Source organism: Melanotaenia boesemani, chromosome 10 (genome assembly GCF_017639745.1).
Source record: "Melanotaenia boesemani isolate fMelBoe1 chromosome 10, fMelBoe1.pri, whole genome shotgun sequence".
In the NCBI taxonomy this organism is placed as follows: domain Eukaryota; kingdom Metazoa; phylum Chordata; class Actinopteri; order Atheriniformes; family Melanotaeniidae; genus Melanotaenia; species Melanotaenia boesemani.
In genome coordinates this window covers 22,685,460-22,703,133 of record NC_055691.1, presented here as the reverse complement: position 1 = coordinate 22,703,133, position 17,674 = coordinate 22,685,460, and the positions used below count along the sequence as shown (strand labels likewise).

General features: G+C 39.6%; 1 protein-coding gene across 1 annotated transcript; it reads left to right on the top strand.

Annotated features, from left to right (window-relative positions):
* Nucleotides 1–7,508: 7,508 nt before the first annotated feature.
* Nucleotides 7,509–17,596, top strand: nt5dc3 (5'-nucleotidase domain containing 3). The gene is made up of 14 exons (XM_041996247.1): nt 7,509–7,885; nt 8,768–8,940; nt 9,189–9,263; nt 9,371–9,426; nt 9,639–9,729; nt 9,830–9,967; nt 10,651–10,711; nt 10,894–10,996; nt 13,917–14,018; nt 14,213–14,294; nt 14,419–14,505; nt 15,954–16,094; nt 16,207–16,271; nt 16,370–17,596. The coding sequence occupies exons 1-14, from the start codon at nt 7,606–7,608 to the stop codon at nt 16,626–16,628; spliced, it is 1,713 nt and encodes a 570-aa protein (XP_041852181.1). The 5' UTR covers nt 7,509–7,605; the 3' UTR covers nt 16,629–17,596.
* The last annotated feature ends 78 nt before the right edge of the window (nt 17,597–17,674 follow it).

The following is a 17,674-nucleotide window of genomic DNA, read 5'->3' as shown; positions in this document are numbered from 1 at the left end:
TTGCAGGTATCATGTTTTAAATTTCACTTATTGTGGGGCAGTGGTGTGTGTATGTGTGTGTGTGTGTTTGTGTTCTAGTTAGAAATATTATATAATGTTAAAACAAATAAATAAATAACAATAAAACCACCAGACTATACCATAATCTATTTGACATGACACAACATTTGGTCTTAAGAGCTTTATATAAAAAACAAGTAAAACTGTTATGACAAACTTGGAGTCAGTTCCACAAACCTAACAGGTCTGCCAATATGAATGAAAAAATTATTTTACAAATCCATCCATTTTTTGTATCTTTTATACTCTGTTAGGTTTGCAGGGAGCTGGAAGTGTGTCCCAATTCAGGGACACACTTGTGTTGCTATGAAAAGGCCCTAATGTCCTGTCAAGTAATTTTATAAAATGACAGAAACACAGAGTTCTGAAAATTGACAGAAAAATTATTTATTATAATTATGACCTTTTTTCTCATAATTATGACTTTAAATATTATAATTGAGATTTTTTATGTAATTATGTATATGTGTGTATTTTTTACCTAATTATGCGTACGTTTTTGAGGAAATTTAAGTTCTTTCTACTTCTTAGTTATGGAGAGTTCTGTCATTATTCCAGTTTCTGTTGTTACATGGAATTATGTTGCGTGAGTTCGAGTTAGCTAAGTGGCCCATGTTTCAGTGGAAGTTAGCTCTGACTTTACTTTGCTAGAACTGCAGCAAAATTTGAAATTAGATTTCTTTTCTTTTTTTTTTTTTGTTATGTTTTTTAATTTGATGTGTGTAAAGGCTTATTTTATTTTTTAAACAAGCCTTATTTTTATTATTATTATTTATTTATTTTTGCAGTTGCACGTGTAGGTGCATGTAGGTTTACCGAAAATTGCAAACAAAATTACACGTACAAAGGCAGCTATAATAAAACAAAATAGTGTCAGACAATCTTTTATGTTTAGCCGTTTTTGTGTCGCATGTTCAGAGAATGTGATATGGTATGTCATAAGTTTGACAATAGCTCATTCCACATTTGGGTCTTGCAGAGACACGAGCATTTTCAGATTTTTCTTGCTGGTAAACTTCCACTCAAGATCATCGAAAATCTTTTTGCAAATTTGGTTGATTTTTATTCATGTTTTATTCATCTGTTTTCATACAATACGATGGTCAAATTTCAACAATGTAACCTCCTTTTATATTTAGGACAATTTATCCAAAACTGATTAAAAAAAAAGACAAATAGCCTCTTTCCCCCACCAGGGTGCACTGTAATCCTGTTTGTCAAACTTTGTGCATCCATTTGTATGCTCATCATGAAAGCCATGAAGCCACTGCTCTCTTATCCTGTTAGTATTAGTGACAAATTGGATAGTGTCCTTTTCTTTATCTTCTTCTTTTTTCAGTAATAGTATAATTGTTATTACAAGAAATTAACAGATCAAATAGTCCAAGTGTCCAACACTAACCTCTGCCTACTGATATTTTCTGCATCTGAAACACAACTCACCAAGGCTGATGTTAGTGTAAACTAACAGTGGATGAGCCAGGTTCAACAATGTTTTAGTGTCCAAAATTGGTTGCTTTCCTAGATAAGACAATGGATGAATGCTTGTCCTCAGTAAAAGACCCCTTGACTGGATGAGTTTATCAGTTTTAAATCTTTGTCTCTCCAGAAACTATTGATCCCGTAAGAACTCATTTGTGCTCCTCAAACAGAACATTGTGCTATTCCTAGAAAAGAAAGTAAGCAAACAAACTAAACAACAACAAAAACAATATGTTAATGCCTGAAAATGGCTTGGATCTTACTACACTTTTGTCATAATTTATTGAACATGGATCTATGAAAATGCTAGTCAGCTTTTCTTATCTCTTCTCCTACTGCTCTACCAATCTTTAGCATCTTTACATGTCCAAGCAAAAAACAAAACAAAGATATCTCTGATCGTGACCTCTACTAAGCACAAAGACACCTATAAAGTCAGGTTCGTTGTCATGTGTCAAGCAGACGTGGTGACCTGACCACCTGACATCTTCATCTACTTGTAAGCAAAACAAAGCTGCATTTTAAAGCCTCAAAATCATTTACTAAGCACATCACCCACACTACAGAGAGTGTGTTATGTGTTTCTGGGTGACATTATAGTGTAGTACAGCTTGATGTCGGTACCTTCCATTGTCGAGGGAAGGAGTCAGGATTAATGGCTGCCCTCAGTCCTGCCATGGCCTGTGGCCTCAAAGGGCACTGGATTGGTAGCAGGATCACTCCCCCAGCACGCTTGAGGTCCAAGACAGCATGTTCTTGAATGTCCTGCAAGAGGCAAATGTTTTTATTAGCAACTTTTCCATGAAATGTTTTCTTTGTGAAGATACTTCACAAAGATTCACACCCACTCCCACAAGTTGATGATAGACTTGATGCACTGGTAGGCTCCTCCTGGTTCACCACACTGGACTTCTCAAATGGTTATTGGCAAGTGGAGGTGGCTGAAGAGGCTAGGGAGAAAACAGCCTTCACAACAGGCAGGGGCCTGTATCAGTGACGGGCCATGCCCATGGGCCTAACAAATTCTCCTGCCACCTTTCAGCGCATGATGGAGCTGGTGCTGCGGGGCCTACCTTGGCACATCTGTATGGTATATTTGGACGATGTACTGATTTACAGTCGCACCTTTGAGGAGCACCTGGTGCTTTTGGAGGAGGTCTTGTTCAGAATACAAGGTGCAGGTTTGAAACTCAACCCAGGGAAATGTCAATTTGCCAGAGACCATGTTGTTTTTCTGGGTCATGTTGTCTCCCGACAAGGTTTCCAGCCAGATCCACGCAATACAGACAAGGTAAAGAACTGGCCAACACCTGGCCCTCTCTCAGAGGTTAGAGCTTTTGTGGGCCTTTGCTCATATTACAGGCGGTTTGTTAAGAAATTCTCTGAGTATGCAGCACCACTGAACCACATTGCTGACAAAAATGTGCCTTTTCAATGGACTCCTGAATGTGAGAGTGTGTTTGCCTAATTGAAGCAAGTGCTCACCTCTGGACCAATAACGACTTTGCCAAACTTTTCACTGCCATTCAGGATTTATACTGATGCTTCAAAAGACTCTGTCGGGGCAGTACTGGCACAGGTAGTGGATGGACTTGAACGTGTGGTGGCATATGCAATCCAAGCTCCTACCCATACGCAGAAAAGATGGTGCACCTTTGACAGAGAACTGTGGGCTGTAGTGTGGGCTGTGCGAGAGTTTAAACATTATGTGGGCTTGTCAGCTTTCACAATCATCACGGATCACCGGCCTTTGCTCAGGCTCAGAAAAATGGCGCTGGAAAATGACCCCTCAGGAAACAAGGGAAGGTGGATCTTGGAGATGGACCCGTTTAACTGGACTATTGTTCACAAAGAGGGTTCACGTCATTGAAATGCAGATGCATTGTCCCGCCGGCCTGCTTCTTCCAAGCTGACTAATCCTGTACTCTCCTCAAGTGTGTTTGCCGCTGGTCTCCAGCAGTCCACATATTCACTGTGTCATAGTGACTCAGAGATGCAGTCGTTGCAACATGAGGACTCTGACATTAGTACTGTTTTAGCACGGCTGGAGCAGGACAAGACGAGACCACCTTGCAGACTGCTGAGGGGGTCCTCTATCTGCCTGCGTAAACTGTCGACTGAGCTCAGTCTCAGTGGTGGGTGGGTTATTGTGTCGGACTGTAACATCTTTTCCTTCTGGTGACAGACAAATACAGTTGGTGGTCCCGTTGTCATGGTCTCTGATATTCTCCATCACATGCGTGGGGGACCCACAGCAGCACACTTCTCTGCTGAGAGGGTCTGGGAGAAGGTTAGGCAGAACTATTACTGGCCCTTCATGTTAAGAGACGCAATAGCGTGAACAATGCAGGGCTTGCCAAACCCGCAGGTCACCTGTTCCACTGTCGAAAGCCCCCATGGGCGGTCCCCGGTCAGCCGTCCACTACAACAGGTGGCTGCAGACATTTTGGAGCTTCCTCTGACGTCTCGGGGCAATAGATACGTTCTGGTGGTAAAAGATTATTTCACCAAATTTGTGAATGTGTCGACGTGCAAAATAAACAGATCCTCATATCTTGGATAAGCCATTACTGATGGGTTAGTCAAAAAATCAACTAGATGATTCAGGGCTTTCTGGTGAGTTTCAGCCCATACTATATTCTGATGTCAGGGGAGCTGTCTCATTATAACCGAATGGTGGTTGGTCTTAGGGGTAATGAGACGTCTGCTTGATTTGTGGTTGGGTCCCCCTAGCCCATTGTGTTGTCGTTTGTCATCTACTCAGGCTTCATTGGTTTCAGAGAGACTACTTGTTTTGAAGGATTATATTCCATCAGAGTTTGCCAGAAGACCACGTACACTGACTGACAGAAACAGATGGAAGGCAAGTGAACTACGCCAGTTTTTGTTGTATACTGGTCCTGTTATACTGAAGGATGTGCTGAAGTCTCAAATCTATGGCAATATCATGCTTTTGTCTGTTGGTGTGTACATTTTATTATAAAACGGGTGTTTCTCAGCGTCGGGCCTTAGCACACCCCTCCGCCGTTGTAAAATCCCTGTAACCCACGGCTTCTCGGGGCTTATTGCTTTAGTGAGCTCAGAATATTGTTTGAGAATGAATGACTTTACAAACCTTTTACTGGTTTCATCGTGGCCTGTGCCACAGTCAAATACTGGAGAAGTACAGTAATTTAAAGTGTTCTCCATGGATGGAATAACTGTCAAACCTTCAACAAGAGATTCGTGCATCAAAATTAGGAATGAAGTAGTTTTGGTTGAAAACTTTGTCATAGATGGAGGGATAGAATTAATTTCAGGCAAAGAATACAGATGCAAGGAACCATTCTTTCTATATCCATTTGATTCCAGAGAGTTAGGAATATACAAAGTTTCAAATTTGTCCACGAAAGTTAAGTACATTCAGAGTGAGGAAAGTGTACAAAAGTACATCAGATTGCCTTATCGTAATGACTTTGTTGTTATTCCCTTCATACATTCAAATGAATCTTTCTACAAGGGTCCATGTGAATAGCAGGAGTGCACATTCTTTGCACTGTTGTGTATAAACTTTTGTCATCAGTGTTTAAGTCTCTTCTCATATTGCTCTTATGTTCTCCAGTTCTTTATAGATAACAAATTTTAGTTACATGAAAATGAGTAAGTCTTTACATTTTATATAGGCAATGTATCGTATAGCTATATTTAATATAATTTTATTGGGTTGAAAGCATAAAAATTCTTTCCATCCCCACTTGATGTTGTTTCCCTCTGTTCACCTTGCCCGCTCTCCACCCGTGTCACATATTGATTTTTATATTTAATATATATTGTTTTGAACAAGTATTCAAATCAAGATGTTATTTGTATAATTGTATCACTGTTTAAGTATTTTTAATCTAGGCTGAATAAGGCACATGTTATTGCACAGTTTGATTATGGTTTTCATTAAACTGACGGCTGGTGCCAGTGTGGAAACCATTCTGGGCCAGCACAGGGCTACCAGTGTGTCTGCAGCTGGCCTCATGTGTGGGCCAGCAAAGGGCCGTCGTTCTTTGTGGTACGTGGGCCAAGTTTAAGTGCATTGTGTGGGCCAGAACTGGGCCAGACCGATTTTGCTAGCTGGGTATTGGCACTGACGATCAATGCGGACGCCATCTTGGATGGGTGTCCCATGCTCCTCCAATGCATTTATTTCTAAGGTGTATGCCCAACTATATTCATCGCAACTCCATGACTTTTTACCCAATTTTCTCAGTTTGCTTTGTTAGAAACAGCAGAGATGTCGTTATGATACAGGTCACTGTTACACGTTAAAAATATCTGCTTTCATGCTGAAATTAGGTTTAATATGCTCTTTTACATGGTACACGTTAAAGACATGGTAAAATAGTGAAAGCATAAATCAATCAAACTTTATTTATAAATGAATTGACACTTTAATAAATAGGTTTAATCATTTGAATTCTTTGTTGCACGCACGCGCGCACACACATACACGGATCAAAAACCCTTTTTTCAACCCTGTTTTTCACAGCTTCTTGTGTGCTGGCACTCTAACTCCAGGGTAGTTTATTTCTCAATATTTTGCAGCCTTACTTTGAGAAATACAAAGACAACAAAGGACAAAAGCATGAAATGGTGGTTTTCAATTCCGAATTTGGTTTCAGCAATGTGGGACCATCAGCCCACCATTGTTTTTCAGCTGAAGCAGGTGGTAGTTCTGGTCAAGGGATGAGGGTGCAGCAGATGAGGCTTGCATGACGCACCTCACAGTACAGATGTTTTTTAATACATTTTTGACAACAAACCCTGAAATGTAGACCAGGCCGCTGTCTACAAGACCACCAAAGCGGACGGGCAGGTAACTGTGGTATCATTTGACAGCAGAAATGCTTGCAAATGGGGATGGAAGCTCTTCCTCTGCCATTAAAGTAAAGTGAATGTCCGCAGCTGATCGGGAAACAGTCTCAACTTGCCACATTGCCTGACGCACTTAAACTTGATCATGTTTTTAGTACTGTTTCTTTTCTTATTATGCTTTTTAATTTTAATTCATGCTTCTTATTTTCTGATGTTTTAATGTTTTTATAAATCACTTTAAATCACCCTGTTGTTGAATTGTGCTATACAAATAAAGTAGCCTTGCCTTGCCTTGGGCCTGATATGTAATAAGTGGATCCATGATCTCTGTGTATGCTTGGTTTGGTTTGTTACCCATATACCAGTTTTCAAAAATGCCACAGTTAAATTGCAGTATATGATAACTGCGATTCACCATGACTATTCTACTCATTTTGGGGAAAAAGAACGGTGGAATATCATTGTTTTGTCTCCCAAGCATGTCCTAAAAAATATGACTTATGTGCCATATTGTTATTAGCAGTCATCCTCAACACATAAATTCATTTATTGTTTCTGTAAATCTTCTGGCTTCCCTGTAAAAGCAGAGTATGAGAACACACTTGATTATTACTATAGTTTGTGTAACCAGTGGGTGCTTTCAGGAGATATTTAGTGATTCTATCTGGTATCAAGCTAGATGAACAGCAGGCAGCGACTGAAAACCGACGCATCGGTTTGTGATTGGCTGGGACCAGAGCCCTCGATATACTCGCGACACTCTCATTGATTCCCGTGTACAAAAAATGGCGGCGCACTTCCGGGTTATTGGAGACGTCAAACATGACTTAATCATCACTTAAATCAACATTAACATAATAATGCATTCAGTGACAAACGTGCATGTACAGCAATAGTATGTTTATTTAATATCCACCCTCAGTAATCTGATCGCTGCTGTCTGTTCCGTAGTAGAGTCTAGAAGCGCGGGGTTTGTTTGAAACTATTGGAGGCTCCATGTAACTATGTCGACCCACGTGACCGCTCTAAGCGCGAAGTCAATGGATGTCGCAACTCTGAGTATCCGAAGGCTCTGGCTGGGACCCTTTCCAAACACGGAAGTGACGTAATGACAAATACACAGTGGCAGTTTCGGTATTCTCAGAGGTGGTTGTTCCCGCATGCAGTCGACTGGGAGTCAACTGCGACCTCCACACGGCTTGCAACGCCAAGAGGAGAGCAATGGCGCCGTTCTCATTGACCCTTCCATCCTTTCTGAAACACACGGGCTTTCTACAGAAGGCGTCGGGTTTCTGTAATGTCTTTCAGGGTTTCCCCCATCGCACGTCCAGGTATCGCATGTGGAAACGGGATTTCAGGGCAGTATCCCGAGAAGTCGGTGAGCTACTGTCCCACCACCAGTCCGGAGCCAAAAACTACGCAGCATCTGTATGCAGCAGTTCCTCGGACGTGACAGAGAGGTTGTGGTCTGTTTACAATGAGACCAAGAGGCAGACAGAGGGTATGAGCACTGTTACTGTTCAGACATTAATACAGGCCCTGTATTATTTATAAGAAATAGCAAAAAAACTTATTGTTTTATGACTGTGGTGTTACTAATGTTCCCACCTAACTAATGCACCCTTTCACACCCTTTCACACCTCACCTTCATAACCCTGCAAACAGTAAACCCTGTCTACCATTAAGAAAATTCTAAAATAATAGCACTTTTAAATTACAGTGCTAAGTAGAAACACTCAGAGTGCAGAGTCCATTATTTACAGATTTTTATTTTTTTTTTTATTTTTTATTGATTTATTTATTTTTTTTGCCAGTGATTGTGGGCAGTATTTTTTAGTTAAAAACTCTAAATTCCTATGTCCCCATAGTAAAGAATCCTTAAAAAATTCCAGGATCCAGGCAGATCACCCCAAAAATATCATCACTCGTCCCTTGTTCCATTTCTGAGATTTCATGAAAATTTAATCAAAATCTGCCCATAACCTTTCGACTTATGTTGCTCACAGACCGACAGTCAAAGAAAGGCAGCCTTGGCAATCGTAATTATTAACTAATAAAATATAAAATTGATATATAAGTTAAAAAAGTAGATCTGCTAGTTTCCTCTTTGCCACTTTCTCAAATTCCTTACATGAAGTGTAAAAGTTTCTATGTTTATTAAAAAGTGGTGGTGGTGTATCACACGTGCATTTCCTGCTGGTATATAGTAGCTCTACTCAAGGATCTGATCAATAGATTTTTTTTCCATACTTTTTTTCCAACTTTAACAAATTTGGCTGCTGTGAATTTCTTTGTCATGGAAGTCTCCTGTATCATAACAACATATAAAATACCCCATTTAAACAAAATGGCGCTGACATTTTTTTCCTCTTTTATCCCCAGTCACATCCATCAGCGCCGTTGACCCCGACACCATTTTTGCCAACAACGAGATGAGCCTGCGAGACATAGAGATCTATGGCTTCGACTATGACTACACCCTAGCATTCTACTCTAGCCATCTCCACACTCTCATCTTCAACATAGCACGAGACATCCTCGTCACTAACCACCGGGTGGGGGCAGTGTGCTCTTTATAATGTGACAATATGCAGTGATGTATTTTTCCTTTTTTGTAATTATTAGCTGCATAATTCTTCCACATTTTAATAATTAAATTGGGCTATGACTAATCTTTTACCTGCGTAAGTGATTATGGATTAGCCTTTTTGTTTACGTCTTTTGTTTTGGTATCCAGTAGATTAAATACCTCTGTTCTGCTCTCACTGAAGCTCATACTAATCATTTCTTTTACTTCTTTTAGTACCCAGAGGGCCTGCGGAAGTATGAGTATATTCCAAATTTTGCTGTAAGGGGACTTCACTATGATGTACAGAAGGTGAGAGGAGCTTTTCTTGTTTTTAACTGTTAGGACAACATTTAGCATATGTTATAATATCAAATCAGTGTTGCCTTTTCATGAGAATATTTTCTGATTCACACAAGGCACTGCTGATGAAGATAGATGCCTTTCACTATATACAGTTGGGAACTGTATACAGGTATCTGAGAACTGTCACATGTGTCAGGGTAGTAGAAAATAGTGAAATTAACTCTATGAATATAGCAAGCTTCTTTCACATCAACTCTAACATTTTTAAGATTGAACTGTACAATGTAGTTAACATACATAATTTTCTGCATTAGCATAACTTTTATTTTATGAATAATGTTCATATCTTTGGATTTCTATTATTTCCTGTTTCTGACACAGAGGTCTTCATCCAGTTTCTGATGAAGAAGTAATTGCCATGTATGAAGGCTGCCATGTACCTCTAGAAATCATGAGTGACTTCTATGGCAAGGTGACAATCCCTCTCAGACTTATCTGTTTCAGTTCAGAAACAGCAGAGGCAAGCAAAACAAAACATAAATATTTATGAAACATTTATCACTGTCCTGCAGAGTTCCCATGGCCACACTATGAAACAGTTCATGGACATATTCTCCCTGCCTGAGATGACACTCCTGTCATGCGTCAATGACTTCTTCATGAAGCACAATATCGACTACGAGCCTGTCCATCTCTACAAAGATGTAAAGGTGAGGTTCCCTCAGGCCGTTGTGTGTGATTAAATAAAACTGTGCCACATGTGCGTGAGTGGTAATGTATTTACATGTTTGTAGTTCGCTTTCATACTCCAGCCATTCACTGCCATTTTAATTTTAGCTCTGAAAAGCGGTTTCTAATTTTAGTCGAGCACTACGTTCTCCCTTTGAGGCCAGCTGTCATGCTGCTCCTGCCTGTTCTGCATGACACTGTAGTATTTTTGACACATAGCTGTCTTTAAAAGCCCTCACACGATTGAAGAACTCCTCAAGTATATTTTCAAGGACACCCTCTTTAATCTTTTTGAGTTGCCTGTTTTATTATTTAGAGTTTAATTTAACAGTTTTAAACCGTTTTTCATCTTTGAAGTTTCAGTGAATCAGATCATTTTTTTTGTGTGTGTGATAAATGTCCTAAATTTGCCCTTAAATGTGCAGGTTTTCAGAGGGAAGTCTATTCACAGATTCGTCGATTCAGAAGTTTTCACACTGAATCAACAAAGTGACTAAATTCCTTCTTTGTTTATGTTTCATTTGTATTCAAACGTGGAGTTCCTTTGTGCTTCCAAGTAAATTGTTTTTACACAGAGCAAAGTTGCCGTTAGAGCTGAATGCTAATCTTGTGCCACTGGTGTTGTGACTTCTTAGCTAAAGACTGTTTTTTTCCTGTTTAACAGGAAGCTATCAGAGATGTTCATGTCAAGGGCATTATGTATCGAGCTGTGGAGGCAGATATTGGTAATGTGTTTATTTTAATCATATCAATTTAACATAATGAAAGACAAACTATATAGCCGTATCTGAGGCAATATAGCTCTGGATATGAATCACATAATTTAGGTTCATGAGGTCATGACATATGAATTACATGCATATTACCAACCTATAACCCTGTATTTCTCTGCTTCTTCTCCTCCCAGAGAAATACATTTGCTATGGTGAGCAAAGCCATGCTGTGCTAAAGAAGCTGTCAGCACACGGGAAAAAGATGTTCCTCATCACCAATAGCCCATTTGACTTTGTGTAAGTGAGAGCAAATCATCTTTGTTTGTTGAGATTAATTAAAAAATGTCATGTTTATTATGTACTGAAATTAAAGTGGCACCACTGTATAATGCCCCAGCTTTTATGGATGAGCAAACACACATCAGCAGGCTAGTCGTTAAAATTCAGTACTGTAAGTCATGGACTGTGAAGTCTTTTGAAGTCAGGGTTGTTTGTACAAATTGACCAGCCAGGCATTACCAGCTTCAAAAGATTTCCCGGAGCTGAAAAGCCCTGAAATGATGTCCTTGTTATAATATTTTGTAACATTGAGACATCGAAGCAACAGGGAGGAGCTGTGTGCATGTTGAAATGTAAATAATTCTCAATTTCCTTTTATTGATGCTATGTGTCAAACTGTTTTCATGAATTAAAATTGTAAAGCGTCCTGGGAAAGGAGTTAATTTGCAGACATCGTGGTTGGGGCAGCTGTGGCTCATGAAGTAGAGCGGTTTGTCCACTGATTGGAAGGTCTGTGGTTTGATCCCAGCTTCTCCATGTCTGCATGTTGAAGTGCCTTTGGGCAAGATACTGAAACCCTAATTGCTTCCCAGAGTATCGTCAGTGTGTGAGTGTATGAAAAATGTGTGTATGTACATTTTGCATTAAAAGATGGGAAAAAAGAAGTGTAAAGTTCCTAAAGTGGATAATAAGAAAATGCTATTGAAATGCGTTTTTATTTAGCCAATTTGTCTCCAGCTATCCACCCGTTTTACAAACTGAGGTTGAAGAGCATAGCAGTTCTGCTTGGTGTTGTTATCACAGCAGCATAGAGGTTTGCTGGATGCTGATTTCTGTATTTCAGCACCTCCGATGATCTCCATGTAACCAACCATTTCCTCCTCTCATTCAACATCGCCCTCTCCCTCTCTGCATTTAAACCTCTATGTCTCATCTCATTTCGGAATATTAAGGACATTAACATTGATACCCTCTGCTCCAATATTGAAAATATTCTAATGCCCGACTGCCTCTTCACCCCAATGATCTCGTATCACACTATAATAATGGTTTACACGGTATCTTAAATTCTCTTGCTCCAGTGAAAACACACTGTATTTCCTTCACCACAACTTCTCCCTGATACACCCCATAACTCCTGTCCATGAAAGCTAAAGGTTGCTAGCTCGAGCAATTCTATGAAAAACAGGTTTCCTTATTCACAGAGAAATGCACAAAACCCATATTTCACTCTATAAAGACTCAATAACAATAATTATCCAACCATTTCTCTGATCTAATCAGTTCAAATTAAGGCAACAGAAAGACTGTTTTCACTGCTAAACAATATTCTTCATCCAAATGACTCCATACCCCTCCATCTGTACTCAGCGGACACCTGTAATTCTTTAATGCAGTTATTTAAACAAAATCCACAACATCCACCAAAAACTGTCCCTAAATCCATTGCCTCTCTCTCTCTCTACTCGAACCTTCCCCACGCTGTCAACTTTTTTCCAACTTTTTACTCCCTGATGTTACTGAAATCTGTGACCTCATCCGGAAATCCAAGCCCTCCACATGTCGCCTTGATCTTCTCCCTACATCTCTTGTCAAAATCCTGCCTTTCCGCTCTGCTCCCCCTTATTTCTGCCATCATCCACTCTTAACTCACCACTGGATTTGTTCAATCACTTTTCAAACGAGTTCAGATCCCAAAAGACATGCATGTTAGGTTAATTGATAACTAAATTCTCCCTAGGAGTGAGTGCGTGTGTGAATGGTTGTTTGTCCCCTATGTGTTGGCCCTGCGATGGACTGATGACCTGTCCAGGGTGTACCCTGCCTTGCTGGGATAGGCTCCAGCTTACCCGCGACCCTTGATGGACTAAGCGGTTCAGAAAATGAATGAATGAGTTCAGATCCCAATAACTACAATAACATCTGCCCCATCTGTAACCTACCCTTTGTTTCCAAAATCTTTTAATATACTGTTGCCTCCAAATAACCTTTATACTTAACTCAGAGTTCCCTCTATGAGCGGTTTCTGTCCCCATCAAAGCACTGAAAAAAGTCCTTCTAAAAAAATCACAAACGATCTCCTCATAGCAGCCGACTCTGGCCTACACTCCATCCTCATCCTACTTGACCTCAGTGCAGCCACCACCAATTCATATTCCATCCTTCTTAACAGACTCATCCATTGGCATCACCCACACACCCCTCCACTGATTTAATTTCTATCACACAGGCTGCACTTAATTTATACAGATCGAATCTTTCAGATCTAACAGATGACACCCAACTCTACCTTACCAGCATACCAGATTCCACACCCACACCCTCACCTCCTGCTTATCTGAAGTCAAATCCTGGTTCACTTCAAAGTTCTTGAAACTCAACAGTGAAAAGAATGAGCTTCTCCTCATTGTCTAATGTTGACAGCTTCTCCCTTGCCAACGCGAGTTTGGGTGTCATCCTCAATAGCCCACGATCATTTCATTTCCATATCAGTATCATCACCCGGTCTGTCTATTTCCACCTTCACAACATCAACTGTCTCTACTCCTCCCTCATTGTCCACTATGCCTCTATCCTTGTCCATAGTCTTGTCACCTCACGCATTGATTACTGTAACTCCCTCCTCTTTGGTTTTCTTCAGAAGTCCCTCAAGAATTCAAGTCAAGAAATATTGACTCTCTCCCCACCTTCAAATCCAGAATCAAGACTAATCTGTTTATGTTTGTCTACTAAGTCCGTCTACACTGTCTACCATATCTTATTTTGTGCTGATTTCATTCATTGTTGTTTTATCTTCTTGTTGTACAGTGTCCTTAGTTCTTTGAAAAGGAGCTTTTAAATAAAATTTATTAGTATTATTATTATTATTATTATTATTATTATTATTATTATTGTTGTTATTATTATTTGTGTCAAGTAATATCTTTGTCTTCCTCAGAGATCGTGGAATGAGCTACATTGTAGGAAAGGACTGGAGGGACCTGTTTGATGTTGTGATTGTTCAGGCTGACAAACCTGGCTTCTTCAATGACAGGAGAAAGTAAGAATGTTTTTGCATGCACCTAATACATGTTTATCCCGTCTGTGGCTTCAGGGACACATGCATGATAGCTACACTACCATTACCTAGCTTTAGGCTTTGTTTAATGAGGCACATATTTGTACTGTGGGTGTATGTTTGAGCTGCCAGCATTATATGACACTAAGATTTGCTGCTTGTTTTTTTTTTTGCAGACCATTCAGGCGGGTGACAGACAAAGGTGCACTGCTGTGGGACAGAATTCACAGGCTGGAAAAAGGGCAGATCTACAAGCAGGTGCTGCACCAGGAGCTAAATGAGACAAAAAAGCAGTTTAGCTTGTCTAACAAACTACTGGGGATACACCTCATGATTCAGGCTTATGATTCATGATCTTTTGATAAATGTGTTTGATCGACAGGGAAACCTCTATGAGTTCCTCAGACTCACTGGCTGGAGGGGGTCCAAAGTACTGTACTTTGGAGATCACATCTACAGTGACTTGGCAGTAAGTAGTTTTCATGCATATTTACAGAAAAGGATTCACAAGAGCGACTGTGAGTTATGTGTTGATAATGAAAGAGAGGCAACTCTCGCTGTGACAAAAAAGTATCCTTCCCTGAACTCAAATAGCTGATCCTGATTGGATTTCACAGCAGTCTAAATCTTCCTGCTCTTTTAGAAGATGTATGAAGTGAGACTTAAAATAGAATATTTTATACTAAAATAACTGGGTTGAGAATGTATTTTTTAATGCATTAAAGCTTAGTTAAGGTAAGTTAGGCAGACATTTAATAGGATTTCTCACATCTACATCTACAGAGTATCAATGCACCTCATTTAACTTTTTATCTGTAACAGCAGCTGTCCTTCATCTGTGCCAGGAGAACTAACCAACATCACTGTTTTTTTACTGCACCACAGTGTTTAAGTGATACAGATATATGTCTAGATATGCTTCATCAGCTGTGAAAAGTGATACTGAAAGATGGAATGCACATCTCTGGCAGGATGCCTGGTTGATGGCAGGCAGCCACAAGTCAATTATGGTGTCTTGTTAGTTTAGAGAGATGGAACGTGGCGTTTGCGGTTTACACCAGCCACAGCTTACCGTCAGACTCTGGCTGTAGAATAAGATCATGACTGTGAGTGGGCACAGAACTGAAGCATCTGTGGGTTACTAAAGAGTTGATTCAATTACACAAAGTCCAAAGACAAGTTCTTGGAATCCAGTTCATGTTTCAGATCAGCTTTTCAGGCATCTAGCTCATAGTGACCTGATGAAAGTAATTAAATTGTTCTTGCTGGTGTGTAACAAAGAACCCAAAAATGCAGCATTTAAAAAAACACAACAAAAATCATAACAAAACAAATGTTGGGACATTTCAGAAACATCTGCAAAACAAAATACACTGAAACGGATAACATGCATTTTCAGAAAACTCAATCAACAGCTATTTATAAGAAAAGCAGAAAACAACATAATTTTTTTTATGTTTTCAAAAACTGCTATTAGGGTTTAGGAAATTATTTTTCTTATTTGCTCTGTTTACAGAAATATTATCATGTGTCTAGTTATTTTATAGCATTTTGTGTCTCAGAGCCAGTGTAACTAAGGCTTTAGTTACATAGCTACGACCTGGGGCTTTAAAGCTTCAGGCAAATTTTCTTTCACCTCATTTGTGCAGCTACAATGAGTCTCTACTGGGCTGTTAAATGTCACTGCAACTACACAGATCTAGTGCCACAGTGCTGTTGTGCTTCTAAAGTGCTGACAATAATGAAAGTGTAGTGTAACATTATTACACTCTGCGTTAAGTCCACAAGGCCACTTTTTTGTATTTATTATTGCTATATTCCTTTGGCCAAACAGGTAAATCCCTTAATCATCCACTAATCATGCTTGACATAGTAATTCGGTTCAACATGGACCCTCTAATAATTTTTTTTAACCAGGATTTAACACTGAAACACGGTTGGAGGACGGGCGCTATCATCCCTGAGCTGCGGAAGGAGATTAAAATCATGAACACACAGCAATACGTGCACATGATGACTTGGTTACAGGCACTAACTGGACTTATTGAACAGATGCAGGTCAGGGTATATCAAAAATTTGTGTTCATTTTATGTGAGAATTTGTATGTTTTGTTTTCTTTCTTTATCCTGACACCTTTGTGTTAAACTACTATGTGTTACCTTCATATAGGTACACAGGGATGCTGCATCTCAAGCTGTAGTCGAGGAGTGGATCAAAGAAAGAGAAGCCATGAGGTAATGAATTTGAAATGAAAATAAAAAGCAATGTGGATAATTTATTTAGATCATTCAGTATTAATCCAACCATATCTCAATATGTGTTCATGTGGTAGGCCGCAGACAAAGGACATCTTCAATGCTCAGTTTGGGAGCCTCTTCCGCACGTACCACAACCCCACCTACTTCTCACGCCGACTCTCTCGCTTTGCTGACATCTACATGGCCTCCATCAGCTGCCTGCTCAATTACGACTTCCAGCACACCTTTTTCCCTCGCCGCACTCCTCTGCAGCACGAGTCCCCGTTCTGGCCTGAACACAGTCCTGGCTCGGACACCTCTTCTCCAGCTCCACAGGACCAAAGCAGAGTCTGATTAGAAAATAAGAGAAAAAATTCACGAAATGAAAACAGTACAAACTGTGTTGCTGATTTACTGAAGTGTTTTCTTTTAGAAATTGTATTTAAGAAAAAAATGGCTGTTTTTTAAATGACGTATACTGTATGTGGTGGCAGTCTTAAAAACTGTTGTTTGTGATCATTTGAACTTGTTATTTATGTCTAGTCTTTCAAATAATTCTGTCTTAAAGGAGGGACACTGGATATAATGCTATTTCAGCCAAAAGTGTGCACCTTGCGTTACAGAGACATTGAATCAAGTGATTTATTTAATGTGTTTTACATAGTTTAAACAGTAGGGGGCAGGCTTGCATTAGGTTTAACATGCATTTCTGCATTTGCCTTTTTTTTCTTTTCATCTTCTGGTGAAATGAGAATTTTACATTCACATTGCATAATCTGTTGCCTTAATCTGTTCACATTACTGCAGGGTGTATATTTTTGCAACAGGCTGATATCATTTGTGGCAGTTAAACGTTTTAAAATTTTGCCAGGCAGCATCTTGGTTAACTTCATTATGTGCTTTAAAATAGCACACAATGCTCTTTCATGTTCTGAGAGCTTTGTGCTTCGTAGTTCAAGCCATTTTCGCACAAAACAGTCTGTGTCTCATTTTAGCAGATGAGAAATGGTAATATTTCTCAGGAAGTGTCATTGCTGTATTTGATGTGAAAGCTGCTATTTGATCTGTGAGAGAAGATACTTTGAGGCTCTTACATTTTGACAGTTTTACAGAAAATGGGTGAAATGTTTTCCCATGGACTCGCATGAACGCTGGTGAAGAATATCTTTGACACGTCATAAAAAACTGGGAATGTAAAAGGTGTGTGTGTGTGTGTTTGGCGGGGGGATACAACCAAAACCTCATAGTTTGTTTCTGTAGTTTAAAATATGTCAATGAAGTGCATTTTTATGTTTCATTTCACTATTAAAACATGAATGGCCCGATGCTCTCCATGTTCTTATGTAAAGAAGCTTGAAGTGGCTTAACAGCTGCTGTATTTACATTTGATAGAAAGAATG

What these genes read in the sequence shown, in the direction of transcription:
- nt5dc3 (XM_041996247.1), top strand. Translation starts at nt 7,606, where the DNA reads ATGGCGCCGTTCTCATTGACCCTTCCATCCTTTCTGAAACACACGGGC. An exon ending in TCCTCGTCACTAACCACCGG is followed by an intron (nt 8,941 to 9,188) that starts GTGGGGGCAGTG and finishes TACTTCTTTTAG; the next exon opens with TACCCAGAGGGCCTGCGGAA. An exon ending in AGCTGTGGAGGCAGATATTG is followed by an intron (nt 10,712 to 10,893) that starts GTAATGTGTTTA and finishes TTCTCCTCCCAG; the next exon opens with AGAAATACATTTGCTATGGT.